Consider the following 16,385-nt stretch of genomic DNA (forward strand, 5'->3'; position numbering starts at 1 on the left):
TCATCTATTCTGGCAAAATACGTATCTTAGACTAAAGCCAACTTTCTCACATACGTTTAAGCATTTCTTGACTCTTACCTGTATTTTGGGAAAGAATTCAAATTCCTGTGTTTTTCATGTAAACCTATTCAGATTCTGTACCCAAACTGCTTTTGCAACTTCACTTTCTTGTGCTCTTTCTGTAAAGTGGTTTCCACTGTTCCCTACACTGCTCAGGTCCTATGGTACCTCCATCAAAACTTCTCCCTGTGTTCAGTGGCTTCTTAGTTCCTTTCCCCACTTTTTTCCCCCTCTCAAACTCCTACTCCTACTTCCAGAGAGTGTAAATGACCTTTTCAGGTAAGTGATTCCTGAGTTCCAAATTTTAAAGGTAGTCATTCTATTCTATATGCTTTCAGAGCAACTACCACATTACGTTTGGGTTTGTGATCAATCTGTTTGCCCAGTAATTCAGCCGAGTATAAAGCATTCTTCTTCTTCCCACCAATGGCACATTTACCACATAACAATAAAAATCTACACAACATAAAGTAAAACTTACCTTTACAAATGAAGAATCTGGATACAATATCCCTGACTTGTTGTATGAATATACCAGGAAATGAGAGTCTAAAAATGACCTAATTCAACCAAAATAATAATACTTCGTTGTAATAATAGCATTAGTAAAAGTAACTTCCAGAGTCATGAAATTAAACAAACTTACATTTCATTTTATAAGCTCAAATACGCAAAAATTAAATGGGCTCATCTCTCCGTTATCTAGCTTTCTTTCTGATAGCACATTATGTATATAAGAGAAAGCAAGAACCAGGATGACCGGATACCAGTGTGGGCACTGGAATGACACAGATTGCTGTCTAGTAAAATCCAGGACTTCCAGATTCCCTCAACAAAGTTTTCTTTTATAGATTCAACCATCAATACATCTCATGGCATAAATCTCTTAGTTAAAATTTGCTAATAAGTAGCCATGGATTGATAAAAAAACAAACAAAAAAATACATGCTTATTTCATTAGCTTGTTTCTGTGAAGTTATGCTGTGCTACAAAGCACCCTCCAAATTCCCAGGTACTTAAAATTACAATGAATGTTCTTCACAAGGTTACTGCAGGTTCAACTCCACATTGCCTTCATTCTGGAACCTAGGAAACGGCATAGTCCCTCCACGGAACATGCTTTTCTTGTAACAGAAGGAGAAAAATTGTAGAAGCACATGATAGATCTTAAAGCCTTTGTTTAGAAGCGGGATTCTAGTCTTTTGCTCAAATTTCACGTTATTACTATAGAAAAACGTGACATAAACAGGGTATGGAACTAAAATCTTCTTACAAGGAGGATGGTGATTATCATGGAACAATCTAACATCGTTATTTACTGTAAGGATGAGACAGGCTGGGACCCGGGACCCTTTACTGGAGCGCTTGGCCTGGACACACGTCTCCTCGAACAACAGAAGACAGAGGGACTCCAAGGGACTAAAACTAACTGCCTGCATGTGCAGTCTGGGTAATTATGAACAATAAGACACACAAAGGCCACAAACCGACTGCCACTCCGGAGGTGCCAGGAGCAAAAGCAGGGTACTTACTGCGCATGATCCCTGCACACAGCACCACCAGGCGAGTGGGCAGACCACCAATCGGCCCCTGCCTCACCCCATTTGAGGACCCAGCCCACCTTCCTCGGAGAGTGAGCCAGGGAACTGTCACTTGTTTTCGCTCCCTCCTGCTGCAGCACGAGCCTCAACAAAGCCTTGCCTGAATTCCTTCTCTGGCCAGTTATCAATTTCTATCGATTAAGGAGTCCAAGGACCCTAGTCCATAACAGTGACACTGGGATTTCTCATGGATTCCAAACATCAAGAAGGTTTGAAGGCCAGAATGGAAGAGAAACTAGAGCATTAACAGAGTACTTTTTTCACCACTACTTTTTTTTCACCACTACTTTTCTTATCTCCTTCATGTCCTCTCATTCTTTTTTAAAAATTTTTAGTGAAGTATAGTTGATTTGCAATGTTGTGTTAGTTTCAGGTGTACAGCAAAGTGATTCAGTCATATATATATACATATATATATATATATATATGCACACACACATACATCTATATATATTCTTTTTCAGATTCTTTTGTCATACTAAGAAAAGTAAGTTGGACAAATATCCTATGATATCACTTATATGTAAAATCTAAAAAAAATGATACAAATGATCTCCTTTATAAAACAGAAATAGACTCACAGACATAGAAAACAAACTTATGGTTACCAAAGGGGAAAGGAGGGGAGGGATAAATTAGGAGTTTGGACTAAACAGATACACAATACTGTATGCAAAACAGATAAACAACAAGGACCTGCTGTATAGCACAGGGAACTATATTCAATATCCTGTAACAATCTATTTCCTCTCCTTCTTGAAAACTTTTCGTTTTCTTCAATTCAAATAACAAAACCAGAGAGGTTCCCAGAGAAAAACTGGTATCTGTCAGTTTATATTCCACATATATTCAAGGAAAAACTGCATGGGCTGGGTTGGTTTAGGTGCAAGCATCTAGAACGTGAATTCTGAAACAAGGGCAGAGCCACCTTTTAATAACTGTAAGCATTTAAATGGAGGTGGTGGAAGTGGGAATCCAGAAGTACTTCCCAGGAAAAAGAAATTAGAGATTGAAAACGTTAACAGATATTTGACAAGCATTATTAAAAGGATAAAAATTTTGTTTGTGAGGTTATTCATTCTGGGCCCTTTTTCAAAGGCACACTTTTGGCTTCTGTATGAAACAACAAAATAGTCTGCCTTAATCAGTGACATAACAAAAATACAAATGAGCACTGAAAGAAAAACAATGTCCAATGAAAGGAAAATGAACAATAAAAAGCATGCAAAGCTTAAAAGTTAGTTCCAAATGAAGTAGCATTGATGAACAAAATAATCTTAATTTCAAGAGAAATGAATAAGCATTCCAAGGAGATCATTCCAAGAGAAAAAAGTATACTCTGAAACTAAAATACATGACAGTTAATATTAAATAACTCAATAAATGTATCGAAGAGAATTTGCTTACTGTGAACAGAATTATAGGTCTAGCCAACAGAAAACAAATGCTGGTAAAATGCATGTCAAAAATAAAGATTTGATCATAGTTGTAGAAAAAACTATGATATGGAACACAGACAAGTAAGACCCAGGATGAAAGCAATGATTTCCCATAGAAGAAAAAGAATGCGTAGGGACTGAAAATTAAAATGAAAAATTTAGGGACTTGGGCTATATTAGGGAGTATTAATGTAATACACACACACACACTCACACACACACACACACACTCACACTCACCCACACACAGAAACTGCTGGAAAACTCACTTCACACAGACTATATCAAATTGCAAAAATTTATAGAAAAGAAATATGACTCACAAATTCAACACATTGCCAAATGTCATTCAGTTATGAGAACAAGAAAGACATCTGCAGACATGCACCGATTCGGGAAGCATGCCACCTGCAGATTCCATCTGAAGAAAATAATCTGAAGTTATTCTAACTAAACGATACCTGAGTCAGCATAAAGCTGCAATTAAAAAAAAAGTAAAAAGAAGCTTTGAAGAAAGTTGGAAAATGCAATACTGTTGTTAAAGAAACTGAAAGCTGTGAATTTACATCTTAAGTGGAAAAAGAATTTTAAGAAATACTATACGAATGTGATGCTACCACTTCTAACAGACACAAGAGAGGAATCTGAGAACCTAGGATAGAAAATATGAATATAATGATTATATGAAAATTTCATTTTTATAGCAATAAATCCCAAAAACAAAGGAAGAAGACAATCAATAGTGTAGGTGGCATAATTGCAACATATAGAGGAGATGAAGTGTTAATATCTACAGAAAACAAAACTTCCCACGATAGATCATGGAACAAAAACCAGAAAAACAGAAAGATAAAGCCACAGATTGAAAATAAATAACTCAAAACGAATGAATAAAAAATAACGACTGCCCCGCTCCCGGCAAAAAAAACAAAAACAAAAAAACACCAAAATCTCAGGAAAAGCAAGTCAATGAGAACGGTCAGTAAACACTGGAAAAGACACTAAGTGTTATTAATAACCAGTGAAGTGCATATTAAAACAACAATAAAACAACATTTGTCATCCACTAATTAACAAAAATAAGTGTGTGAAGATATTCATTTTGTCGAGAATGTGGAGAACAGAAACACTTTTAAGCTATTAGCATGAGTAAAAATTGGTTATAAGGCTTTTGAAGAAAAAAACTGGCTTTATATAGCACTTGAGAAATTTCTTATTTATAATCCATCAATTTCACTGGGGCCCAGGAAGTCATGGTCAAGGATGTCCATGATAGAGCTGTTCTTGCTGTAAATATGTGAGGATAAATAATTAATGGGATATATTCATTTTATGGCTACATATGCATTTTAAAAAACAAACCCGTTTTGCACACATCATTATGAATGAATCTCAACAAATAATATTATGCAAAATGTTGCACAACGAACACTAATAAGTGTAAGGCCAACTGGCCCGAGGCAGGGGATCACAATCAGATTCACAGGTTGCATCAGACCGAAATTCTCCGGACCACCCAGTTCCAGGAACTGACCTGGGGACTTTGAACCCAGCCCAGGCTTCCCGCCTTTTGAGGGGCGGGACTAACGGTCCCCCAGGATACCCGAAAAGACCACCAAATAAGGAATACCCTGCGCCCTCCCAGATTCACCACACCCCTTTCCCTTCTTCCCCTATAAAATCTTGCCCAACCCTCGCCCGGGTGCGACTTCTCTGGCCCCTTTCTCTCGGACCAGTGAACCTCGCCCGGGAGTGCTCCCTAATAAAGCTCACTTGAAGCTTTCCTCTGTTTCACGGTGCCCTTTGTTAAGATCCGACCTTACATTTGGTGCCGAAACCCGGGAGGGGTACCAAGCCCCGCGGGTTACGGCGCGGGCTGCTCCTCCCCTCCCCCAGGAGACAACCAGGGAACCTCTACTCATCCACCCGATCCGGCAGAAAACGGGGTAAGCCCCCCTCCCTAGTTCCCTCCGACCCTCAGAATCCCTGCCCACCGGACTCCCTGTCCTTAATCGTGGCCGCGTCAGGGATTCCTCCATCCTCTCTCCGGGCCTTGGGCAACTGTGGAGACGTCCCAATCACCTGACCGCCCTCCGACCTGCCGTGAATTGGAGACTGAGACCAGGGAAGCCTCTCTCCCTCTCCATTCACTCAGGGACAGACTGGGGGTCATGGGAACCTCGCAATCGAAACCAGATCCTAAGACGCCCCTGGGGTGTCTCCTAGCCAATTTTACAGCCCTCGGCTTCTCCCAAGATCTCCGTTGCCAACGGCTTATTTTCTATTCCACTGTGGCCTGGCCACAATATCCTCTAGACAATCAATCCAAATGGCCTCCTGAAGGGACTTTCGATTTTCACATCCTCCGTGATCTAGATAATTACTGCCGCAGGACGGGCAAATGGTCCGAGGTCCCCTATGTTCAGGTCTTCTGGTATTTGCGCTCCCGCCCCTCCCTTTGCGTCAATTGTTCTACCTCTCAAATCCTCCTTGCCAAACAAACATCTCCTCCATCCAAAACCTCAGTCCCCTTGGATTCCTCCCCACTAACCGACCCTCCCGAATCTCTTACCATTCCCCCCTTCAGAACTCCTCTCCAACCTCCACCCTACCCTGAAGCGGTCCCTCCTCCTCCCGAACCCGCTCCGGCCCCTCCAACCGCTCCCCCGCCTCCCTCAACGGTTTCTCCTCCCACGCCCCTTGCTTACACGCTCTCAAGACTCCCAAAATCCAAATCTCCTCTGCCCTCTGAGGTAGGTAGCAGGAGCGGAAGGACTGGTCAGAGTCCATGTCCCTTTTTCTCTCCAAGATCTCTCTCAAATAGAAAAGTGATTAGGCTCCTTTTCTGCCGACTCTTCCTGCTACATCAAAGAATTTCGCTATTTATCTCAAGCTTACGATCTAACCTGGCACGATATCTTCGTGGTTCTATCCTCTACCTTAACCCCTGACGAAAGGGAAAGAATTCAAACTGCTGCCCGAAACCATGCAGATCAGGTTCACCTTACCGACAACTCCATGCCTGTCGGAGCGACTGCCGTACCTGGCACCGATCCAGGCTGGACTTATCAGGATGGCCAAGATGGCCGCCGTACAAGCGACCTCACGATCCAATGCCTCCTGGCTGGCATGCAGGCTGCCGCTCATAAGGTAGTCCATTTTGAAAAACTAAAAGAGATATAACCCAAGAACCTAACGAAAATCCAGCTATCTTTCTCAATCGCCTCTACACCCGGCTGGATCCCGACACCCCGGCAGGCGCAGCGGTCCTAACCACCCATTTTATCACCCAATCAGCCCCGGACATCCGAAAGAAATTAAAACGGGCAGAAGACGGCCCTCAAACCCCTATTTGAGATCTGGTAAGAATGGCCTTTAAAGTCTATAATGGCCGTGAGGATTTGGCAGAATCCAGCCGACAGGCTCGGATGCACCAGAAGGTGGCCCTCCAAACCCAAGCTCTTGTAGCCGCCCTAAGGCCGGCCATCTCCCATGGATCACAGCATCCACGGGGTCCGCAAAAGGCAACCCCGCAGAGGGCCTGCTTTGAATGCGGAAAAGAAGGCCACTGGGCTCGCCAATGTCCCAATCCCCAACCTCCTTCTAAGCCCTGTCCCAGCTGTGGGCCAACTGGCCACTGGAAGAGTGACTGCCCTACGACTGGCCCTCTCTCAGCGTCTCCACGCGGGGGGGGGGGTGGGGGGGGGAGGCCGACCCAACGGCATTACCACTCGAACTGCTGGGATTGGCTGACGACTGACGGCGCCCGGACTCGAAGACCCCCATCACCCTCGCCGAGCCCAGGGTAACGCTACAGGTAGCAGGTAAGTCCATCTCATTTCTGGTGGACACGGGGGCTACCTATTCGGTCCTGCCTACTTATTCCGGGCCAGTTTCTCCTTCCCAGATCTCGGTCATGGGTATTGATGGCAAACCATCCTTCCCACTCCAGACCGGTCCACTCCCATGTCATATCGAAGGACTCCCTTTTACTCATTCCTTCTTAGTCATACCATCCTGCCCAGTTCCCTTGCTAGGCCGAGATGTCCTTTTCCACTTAGGGGCCTCCCTCCAGCTGGTTAGACTTGACCCTAAGGTCCCCTCCTCCCAACTCCTGCTTCCTCTTCTCGGCCTGTCTCTAGAACCCTCCCCCTCCTATCCCCCTCTTCCAATCACACCGAACCCAATCAGTCCCCAAGTCTGGGAAACTTCTAAGCCCATAATAGCAACACACCATTTCCCCGCCCTCATCCGCCTAAAGGACCCCTCCAGATTTCCATCAAGGCCCCAATTGCCCATCTCTGAGACTCACCTTAGGGGCCTACAACCTATTATCACCAGACTCCTAAACCAGGGACTCCTTATCCCCACTGACTCTCCCTGCAACACCCCCATCCTGCCTGTCCGCAAGGCCTCTGGGGATTATCGCCTGGTCCAGGACCTCCGAATAATCAATGAGGCCATAATTCCTCTCCACCCAGTAGTACCAAACCCATACACCTTGCTCTCCCATATCCCCCCATCCACAACCCACTTTACGGTTCTGGATCTCAAAGATGCCTTTTTCACTATCCCCCTACATCCCGACTCCTATTTCCTCTTCGCCTTTACCTGGACGGGTCCGGATACTCACACTTCCAGTCAGCTCACCTGGACAGTTCTTCCCCAGGGCTTCCGCGACAGTCCTCACCTCTTTGGTCAGGCGCTGGCACGGGACCTCACTTCCTGCTCCCTTACCCCCAGCACACTCCTTCAATATGTAGATGACCTCCTCCTTTGTAGCCCATCTCTCAGCCTCTCAAGACAACATACCGCAGATCTCCTCAATTACCTTGGCCCTCGCGGTTATCGGGTCTCCCCAGCCAAGGCTCAGTTATCTGTATCTTCTGTAACCTACCTGGGGCTCCACCTTACCCCTACCACAAAAGGTCTAACAGCCGATCGCACCCGGATTATCCGTGAATTCCAGCCTCTGGAAACAGCAGAACAAATTCTCTCCTTTTTGGGCATTATAGGATTTTTCCGACACTGGATCCCTAACTTTGCTCTCCTCACTAAACCCTTATATCTAGCCGCTAAAGAAACCCCTCAAGGACCCCTCTCCTCTTCTTCCGCCGTTCAGCAGGCCTTTCTCACCCTCCGTAACGCTCTGATATCTTCTCCCCTTTCTCTGCCCAACCCAAACCGACCTTTTCACATTTTTGTGGATGAACGGGCCGGAATAGCCACTGGACTCCTTGCCCAGCCTGTAGGGCCTTCCTACCGCCCCGTGGCTTACCTCTCCAAACAGCTAGACCCAACCACGTGGGGATGGCAACCATGCCTTCGGGCTCTAGCAGGGCAGCCGAACTGACCAAACAAACACTCAAACTGACTCTGGCCCACCCACTAAGTGTGCTTTCCTCCCACCGGCTGGTCGACCTCCTAGGCCACAAGTCTCTCTCCCTCCTGGGCCCCTCCCGCATCCAGGAGTTCCACCTACTATTCGTTGAAAACCCAGCTATTTCTCTTGATCTCACCCCTCGCCTGAACCCGGCTTCCCTCCTGCCTATCTCTGGCACCGGGGGTTTTCCATCCCATTCCTGCCCTCATGTCATAGAACCCTTCAAACCACCAAGAGAGGGACTCTTTGACACCCCTCTTTCAAATCCGGACCGCACTCTCTTTGTGGACGGTAGCTCAATACTCGGTCCTGATGGACGCCGACAGGCAGCCTATGCGGTGGTAACTATCTCAACTATTATCAAGGCTAACAGCCTCCCAGAAGGGACAGCCTCTCAAAGGGCTTAACTGATAGCACTCCCGGGAGTCCTCGACCTCTCTAAGGGCCAAAGGGCCATCTTTCTCCCTATCGTCGCAGGCATTTCCCTAGCCTCCTCTCTCGTTGCTGCGGGCATCGGGGGAGGAGCCCTAACACACAGTGTCTCAACATCCCGTGACCTAGAACAGAAACTCCAGCTAGCCATCGAGGCTTCTGCCGCCTCCATCACCTCCCTCCAGCGCCAGATCACCTCAGTAGCCCGAGTTGCCCTCCAAAATCGACGAGCCCTGGATCTCCTGACGGCCGACAAAGGAGGTACCTGCCTCTTCCTACAGGAGGAATGCTGCTATTACATCAATGAAACAGGATTCGAAGACAACGTAAGACAACGTAAAAGCCCTCCATCGCTTAAGAGAAGAACTCCAACGCAAACACCAACAGTCCGCCTCCCCAATTCCCGATTGGTGGCGATCCACCCTCTATACCTGGCTAACACCAATCTTAGGCCCCTTAATTCTCATCTGTATCTTGTTCATGCTTGCTCCCTGTTTTCTTAGGTTCCTTCGCAGGCGCATGGAGGAAGTCTCTCGGGTGGCCACAAACCAAATGCTACTCGGTCCTTACACCTTGCTTCCTACAGAACCCCTCACTGGTCTCCCCTAAGCCTCGGACCTCTGGTCGCCCGACACCCCTTTCGACGTCCCCACTCAGCATGAAGTAGCCAGAGATCAGAACGCCGCCCCATTACACCAAAGATGTCGGGATGCCCGAGGCAGGGGAACACAATCAGATTCACAGGTTGCATCAGACCGAAATTCTCCGGACCACCCAGTTCCAGAAACTGCCCTGGAGACATTCCGGACCACCCAGTTCCAGGAACTGACCTGGGGACTTTGAACCCGGCCCAGCCTTGCCGCCTTTCGAGGGGCGGGACTAACGGTCCCCCAGGATACCCGAAAAGACCACCAAATAAGGAATACCCTGTGCCCTCCCAGATTCACCACACCCCTTTCCCTTCTTCCCCTATAAAATCTTGCCCAACCCTCGCCCGGGTGCGACTTCTCTGGCCCCTTTCTCTCGGACCAGTGAACCTCGCCCGGGAGCGCTCCCTAATAAAGCTCACTTGAAGCTTTCCTCTGTTTCACGGTGCCCTTTGTTAAGATCCGACCTTACAATAAGTACCTATTGCTCACACTTGTGGGTCATGTGTGGGTAGCCATGGCAGCTCTGCTAATTGTGGCCAGGCTTGCTCAGTGGTACAGGATTCAGCTGAATGTTGGCTGCTGTAGGGATAAATAGAGCACCCTGGCTGTGATCCACATGTCTTTAATCGTCCAGCAAGCTAAGCCCGAGCATATTCTCATGGGGATGACAGACAAACAAGATGGAAAGCAGAAAAGCGTGACAGCTTTTTAAGTCTGTGTTGGAATCAAGGCAGCCAACATCTCTCTGGCCAAAGTAAGTGACATAGCCCCAAACTGGTCTAGTAATTTGCCAGGCCCCCAAAGTAAAATGAAAATGCGGGACCTCTCATTCAAAAGTTCTAAGAATCTCAGGATAGCATCAGAAGAGCATGAATCCAAGCACAGAGCCCTTCTAACCTTGGGCTCTTCACACCCATGAAGAATGAGTGTGAGGTAGTTGTTGAGTTGTATACACTCCACCTCTTGATGAGAGAACCTCAAAGTTATATGGCAAAGAGTGAAAATACAGGGAAAGGTAAAGAATTGGGGTCACTTTTGTGATTCACCATGTTAAGGTCCACCCTTACCTACCCGTCTGATCCACCATAACAAATTGTATAATGGAATATACACTCTTGTGCCATTCATGTCTATTTGAAGGACGCATCAAAACATGATTTTTATTGCTCTTTAGACATATGGATGAAAGACCCTAAAAATATGGCAGAAGAATATGTGTCAATATCATGATGGTAATCGGCACTGGGGGGTGAGACGATTGAAGAGGTCTGGGTATGGGAATAATAGATTTCATTATCATGGCCATGTACCCTTTTTTTTAATATGTAGGAAAAATGCTTATATGTGCATCATTCATGGTAAGAACTTAATTGTTTATACTAATCTCAGAATTTTCCTTTTTTATTTTTATTCATTCATAGAAAAAACAATATAAAAAATAGCATGCTAATATAAACTATGGACTTTGGGTGATAATGAATGATGTGTCAATGCAGGGTCATCAGTTACAGCAAATACATCACTCTGGTGGGGAATGTTGATAATGGAGGAAGCTATGCACGTGTGGGGTGTAAGGATATACGGGAAATCTCTGCGCCTTCCACTCACTTTTGTTGGGAACCTAAAACTGCTCTAAAAAATAAAGTATATTAAAATGAGAAGAAATAATAATGAGAAAACTACGTGAATAGGCAAACCCCATACAGGAAAATGAACTAGCCAATAACTATTTAGAGAAATCATTTAGGGAAATACAACCTGACATTAAGATGAGATACAACATTTTAGTACATCACGCATGCTTTTGGAAATCTAAACTGCTACGGTTTTTAGAAAGTAACTCGCAATATCTCTCAAAATCTTTACATGCTATAAAATGTGAGTAATAAAGAAGGCCTACCTTAGAGGTGGTTGTGAAAATTAATCAGTTACTACCTGCAAATTGCTTAGAAATACGCCTGGAATATGGTACGTGCTCAATAAATGTCAGTTGCTTTCATTATTATTATTTATTATTATTACTATTACTACTATTATCAGCACTCATCCTGCTTGATCCAGAAGCCCACTTATTAATATCAAGACTATGAAACAAAATCTCCCTGGAAATAACTTCATTACGCATCAATATTACATACTATGGGATCTCATCCATTAAAAATGAGTAAAAATTTATACATAGAGCAAGAAAGTAAGTGCCATTATTAGATAAGACTTGACACTCGCAGAACACTATTTCCATTTGTGCAAGAAAACAAAACAAAACAAAAAAAACCCTTTTCTGGTAGGTTTCTATATGTTTTATTTCAGGTAAAGATGAAATTTAAAATAGAAAATCATGGAATGATACACACAGGATATTGATACTGGTTTCCTCACAGAGTGGAAGTAGAAAACTGAAGAGATTAAAAATATATCCTATAGCAAAATGAGACAAAACTAGAGTGTAATATCAAATAAAATGCTTAAAAATCATATAATTATGTAAAATGACATGAAACAAATAAAATTAATCATGGACAGATAAACTTATTCCCTTGATAGCTGCAATTGTAATTATACTTTAAGGAGTTACATAAAATGATTTTCATGTGTCTGATATACTTTAATACTTATATCATTAAATTACAGTTGGGTTTGAATATTAGATTTAAAAATCTAAAGATAAAGACTCGAAATTCTAGTCTGACATGAATCACCAAGAAGACTTAACATATTAAATAAATATAACATTTATGCTCTTGCATATTTAGGCTCTAAATTTAGGCTCAATTTAAGGTAGTCACTGTAAAAATGTAAGAAACTAAAAACAACTGTATGAAAAGAAGCATGGCCACTTACTGTTTTTCAAGGTGGAGAGTGTATGTTTTCCTGTCAATTTTGATGGCATAGGTGACCTACAGCAAAGTAGTCAGAGAGAATGTAATTATTAGATATTTCAAATCCTTAAAAGTCAGAAGCCCTAATTTTTAAAAATATATGTACTCTTTCATATAAGCATGTATTGTATCATGAGTGTATCAAAATTATATATATATATAATTATAGTTACAGTTATCTTTCTTCAATCTTGGAATGTGTGACAGAATTAATCATAATCAAACTTACATAAAATCTAGGAGTCTAAATCTATTTCAAAAGTAAGAGCATAAGTCATTAGCATTTAACTATCATAATCAAATTTTTAACTTCAAATGATTACATTTAGAAATGCTGAGTAACCTTTGAAGGAACTTGAATTTTATTATCTTTTCCTACTTTGCAATTTCTAGAGCAAATAAATGGAAAATTAAACAATACAAAGCAAGTCCCCTTTTAAGAGGAAACTAAAATTAAACTAAAATCTGATGTTCACCTAAAGACACAATTAAGAAAGTTAAAAGGCAATTCCTAAAGAATGATATTAGCAATTCACATCCAATTGGCCAATCCACATTTGTGTATGTCTTATTTCTAACAGTACATCTTTTCCTTCTCCTTTTCGTTTTCCTTAGTCTATCTCACCAAAAGTTCTGTTTTATATTCTTCTCAGAAATCAACTTTTGACATTGTGAATCCAGGCTACTTCAGCTTACTTTTGTCTTTCATTAATTCTACTTCTTAATTTAAGCAGCATCTTTAAGAATTTTAAGGTTATAATTATTTTTCTAATTTTAAATTGCTGACCATTTTTTGTCGCTTTTTTAATTATTTGTGGTTATAAATTATGCTCCTATACCATCTTCAGAGCGGAATTCAAATTTTTCTTTGTAATTTCTTCATTCTTGTTCATTGTTTATTATTTAATATCCATTGTGATTTATGATTTCTCCTTCAACCCGTGAATCACGTAGAAGTATACTTTTAAATGTCCAAATACATTTTTCGGTCATTCTGTTAAGTTTTAACCTAATTGTATTGTTGCCAGATGATGAGTTCTGTACTATCCATATTTGCGTTTATTTATTTATTTTCCTTGCTGTGGTCAATTCTGTTGAATGACACTATATGTTCTTGAAAAGTATGAGAACTAGTCTTGAGAAGCATTATTTACAACGGAGATAGAGCATTAAGTGCAGCTTGATTAGAAAAGCTCTTATCTATTTCTGGGGATACCGACAAGTCTGGGTGTTTCTGACTCTCGCCTGAAGAGGGCAGTAAGATTTATAATGCACTGTGTAGGGTTCAAAACTCCCCTGGCCAAGGTTAGCTTCCGTTGTGTTTCCCTAACTAGTTTACCTAACTACTTAAAAAGTCACTGAAAGCTTTGCAAGGAGCTCTCCCAAAGCCAAACTTCCTCCCATAAATCTTGTGATTTCAAGCCAGAGACTCAGCGTGTTCCGGGAGCACAGAGGTTGGGTTCGCGGAGAGCTAGCTCATTGCGGATGCTTCCTGGATTCCTGACATTTGCCTGAATTCTCTTTGTCTTGCTGCACCAGAGGTTTTATCATTTACTAAAAGCCTCACGTGTGATATCCCTAGACTCTAGCAAGTCTTAACATAGAACAGAAAGGGGAAAACAATACACAAACTTCATTGGGTTCACTTTATCCATCAATAAAATGTTTCTTTTTGTTGTTCAAATATTCTTTCTCTTTATGAAGAATTTTATGGTCAATCATAAAATTGAGAAAAACATTTTAAGATCTCTCTATGGAAATGGATTTGAAAATGTTTCCCTGTCGTGCTATCAGTTTTCATTTTATATATGCTGAGGACATTTTATTAAATTCATACAAATTTAGAATTTTTATATGTTACCTAGGAACTGAATATTTTATTATTATTATGTAACGATGCTTATCTCATAATGGTGTGTGTGTGTGTATGCATGCGCACACGTGTGTGTACCAAATACTGTCTTTTTCCTGCTATCATCATGGATCCTCATGTTTTCTTTTGGTAGCATCTTCCCAGTGTACGTTATACTCTCCTAAACATTTCAGCGTCTCCAGATATTCATTTTGGGGGTGTGATAGCTTTTATAAATACATAATCGCTGGTGTTTCTTGGTACCACAGAGTGAGCCAGTCAGAAGTAGACCACTCTATAAAACCTGCCCCAGTGTCTAGTACAGTTCTTCAGCTGGCATTTGAGGACATTCCTCTCCGATCTTGCCACTGAGGTTCTAATCAATGGATTCCTCTCCCATCCCTGTGTGTGTTTACATCAACACTTCTTCCTTCTTGAAAACAAACTGTCCTATCCAAAGCTACTAATTCTTATTAAAAAAGAAGTCAAAACCAGAAAGAAACTGACAACTAACAAAATGATTCAAATAGTCAATATACAGAAAGACATCTTTTGTTAAGGTTTAACCAAAAAATACCTGTTAAAAGTGAAGCATTCACTAGGATGTACACAAGAGCAAAGATGAGAAGACTGAAGAGACCTGGAGAGGCCTCAGGAAGATAGGCGTCACTATTTCTGTTAATGGGAGTCAAATATAATGCAACTTTTCCGGTAGACATTTTTCAATGCTTATCAAAATTTTTTATAGTGGTTTGCCTGTTGATCCTATTGACTATTCAGGAAGGTTTATGAAACTACCTGCATGTATAAAATTTGAAATACTATATGATGTTACACATGAGTTACCATGAAGTTAGGAAAAATAATGACAGGGCTGGATTTATTATCATAAAAATAAATCCTAACTCTACACATAAATGAAAAACCCAATTACAAATCTCATAAATGATCATTAAAAGTATATGTGCATGTGTGTATGTATGTCTCTAAAACTTCATTCCCTTCAAACTTACTGCCTTTAGAAAGTGAGGCAGCCATTCACTTTCTTAACGTCTCTGTACTGTCTAGATTTAATTTTACAATGTACACGCTTTACTATTCTAAGCAGATCAGAAATAACATTACTTTTACTTTTTACAGAGCTTTATATATGCCTATGTATGTAAAAACAGGCATGAAGATACGCTTTACATACTGCCATTTTAAAACCATGCTACAAGCTAAAGATTAGTATGGCCTCACTTACATAGAAGGTATTTTAAATGTAGAAATTATTTTTACTTATTTATTTATTTTTTAGAAAGTATTTTTAAACGTACATCTTTTCTAGAAAACAGTCTACAGTGGACTGTAGACGCCATTTTGTGGGATAGGAATTCGGGGCATTTCTTTTCTCTGAGTCTGTGTTTTAAAATTGTTTCGTAACGTTCATATATTACTTGGGAAATGAAAACAAAACACTTGCTCTCCCTCAGACAAAACCAAAACGTCTCTTGAACACTGTCATTAGGACACAAAGTTTCATGAAGGGGTATGCATGAATTGATTTGGGTCTTGCAGTCCAGTAAAAATAAAATACTCATATCTTTTAAGTGATTTCTTAATTACATGCGTTTCTGAAACACCGCCGTCATTGGTGTTTGTCCCAGTCTTCTGTGGCACTGTAATTTGTAGAAGTGATGTTTCAGTGTCTGCACTAAGGAAAACAGGTGTGAGCGTTCCCCAGCGCACAGCAGCATCCTTATCCTTCTCTTACTTGTCCTCTCCTATAACATCACTCGTGGATCTTCCAAGCCCGAGCGCACGCACGCGCACACACACACAATCATACTGCGCAGGGTTCCAGGAAGAGGTTCCTCTAGAAGCGGGAGTGTTACTACCCCACCACCATCCAGAGACCCTCGGGGCTGGTTGACCTCAGCCCTGGGTAGGTGAAGAAGGGCTGCTCCCAGGACCCCATCCAGGTTCCCTCTTCCCCCCACCTCCCTGGAAGACAGGCGCCCCCTCCTGCGGCGCAGGGTCCCGGAGTGAGGGACAACTATCTCAGTCCTGCTCAGAGCCCTCCGACCAGCGGGCCCGCCAGGGGCCT

The 16,385-nt window shown here is 42.4% G+C and overlaps 1 protein-coding gene across 1 annotated transcript in view; it reads right to left on the reverse strand.

Annotated features, from left to right (window-relative positions):
* The window catches only part of LOC309838961 (A disintegrin and metallopeptidase domain 3-like), a gene marked incomplete at both ends in the record, with an annotated part of 103,262 nt that extends 87,227 nt beyond the window's left edge, over positions 1-16,035 (reverse strand). The window contains 5 exon segments of the mRNA XM_082680413.1: positions 542-620; positions 12,407-12,462; positions 13,661-13,689; positions 14,874-14,971; positions 15,905-16,035. Coding sequence (XP_082536539.1) covers positions 542-620; positions 12,407-12,462; positions 13,661-13,689; positions 14,874-14,971; positions 15,905-16,035 — 393 coding nt within the window.
* Positions 16,036-16,385: the final 350 nt, after the last annotated feature.

Source organism: Grampus griseus, assembly GCF_964374135.1.
Source record: "Grampus griseus genome assembly, chromosome: 21".
In the NCBI taxonomy this organism is placed as follows: domain Eukaryota; kingdom Metazoa; phylum Chordata; class Mammalia; order Artiodactyla; family Delphinidae; genus Grampus; species Grampus griseus.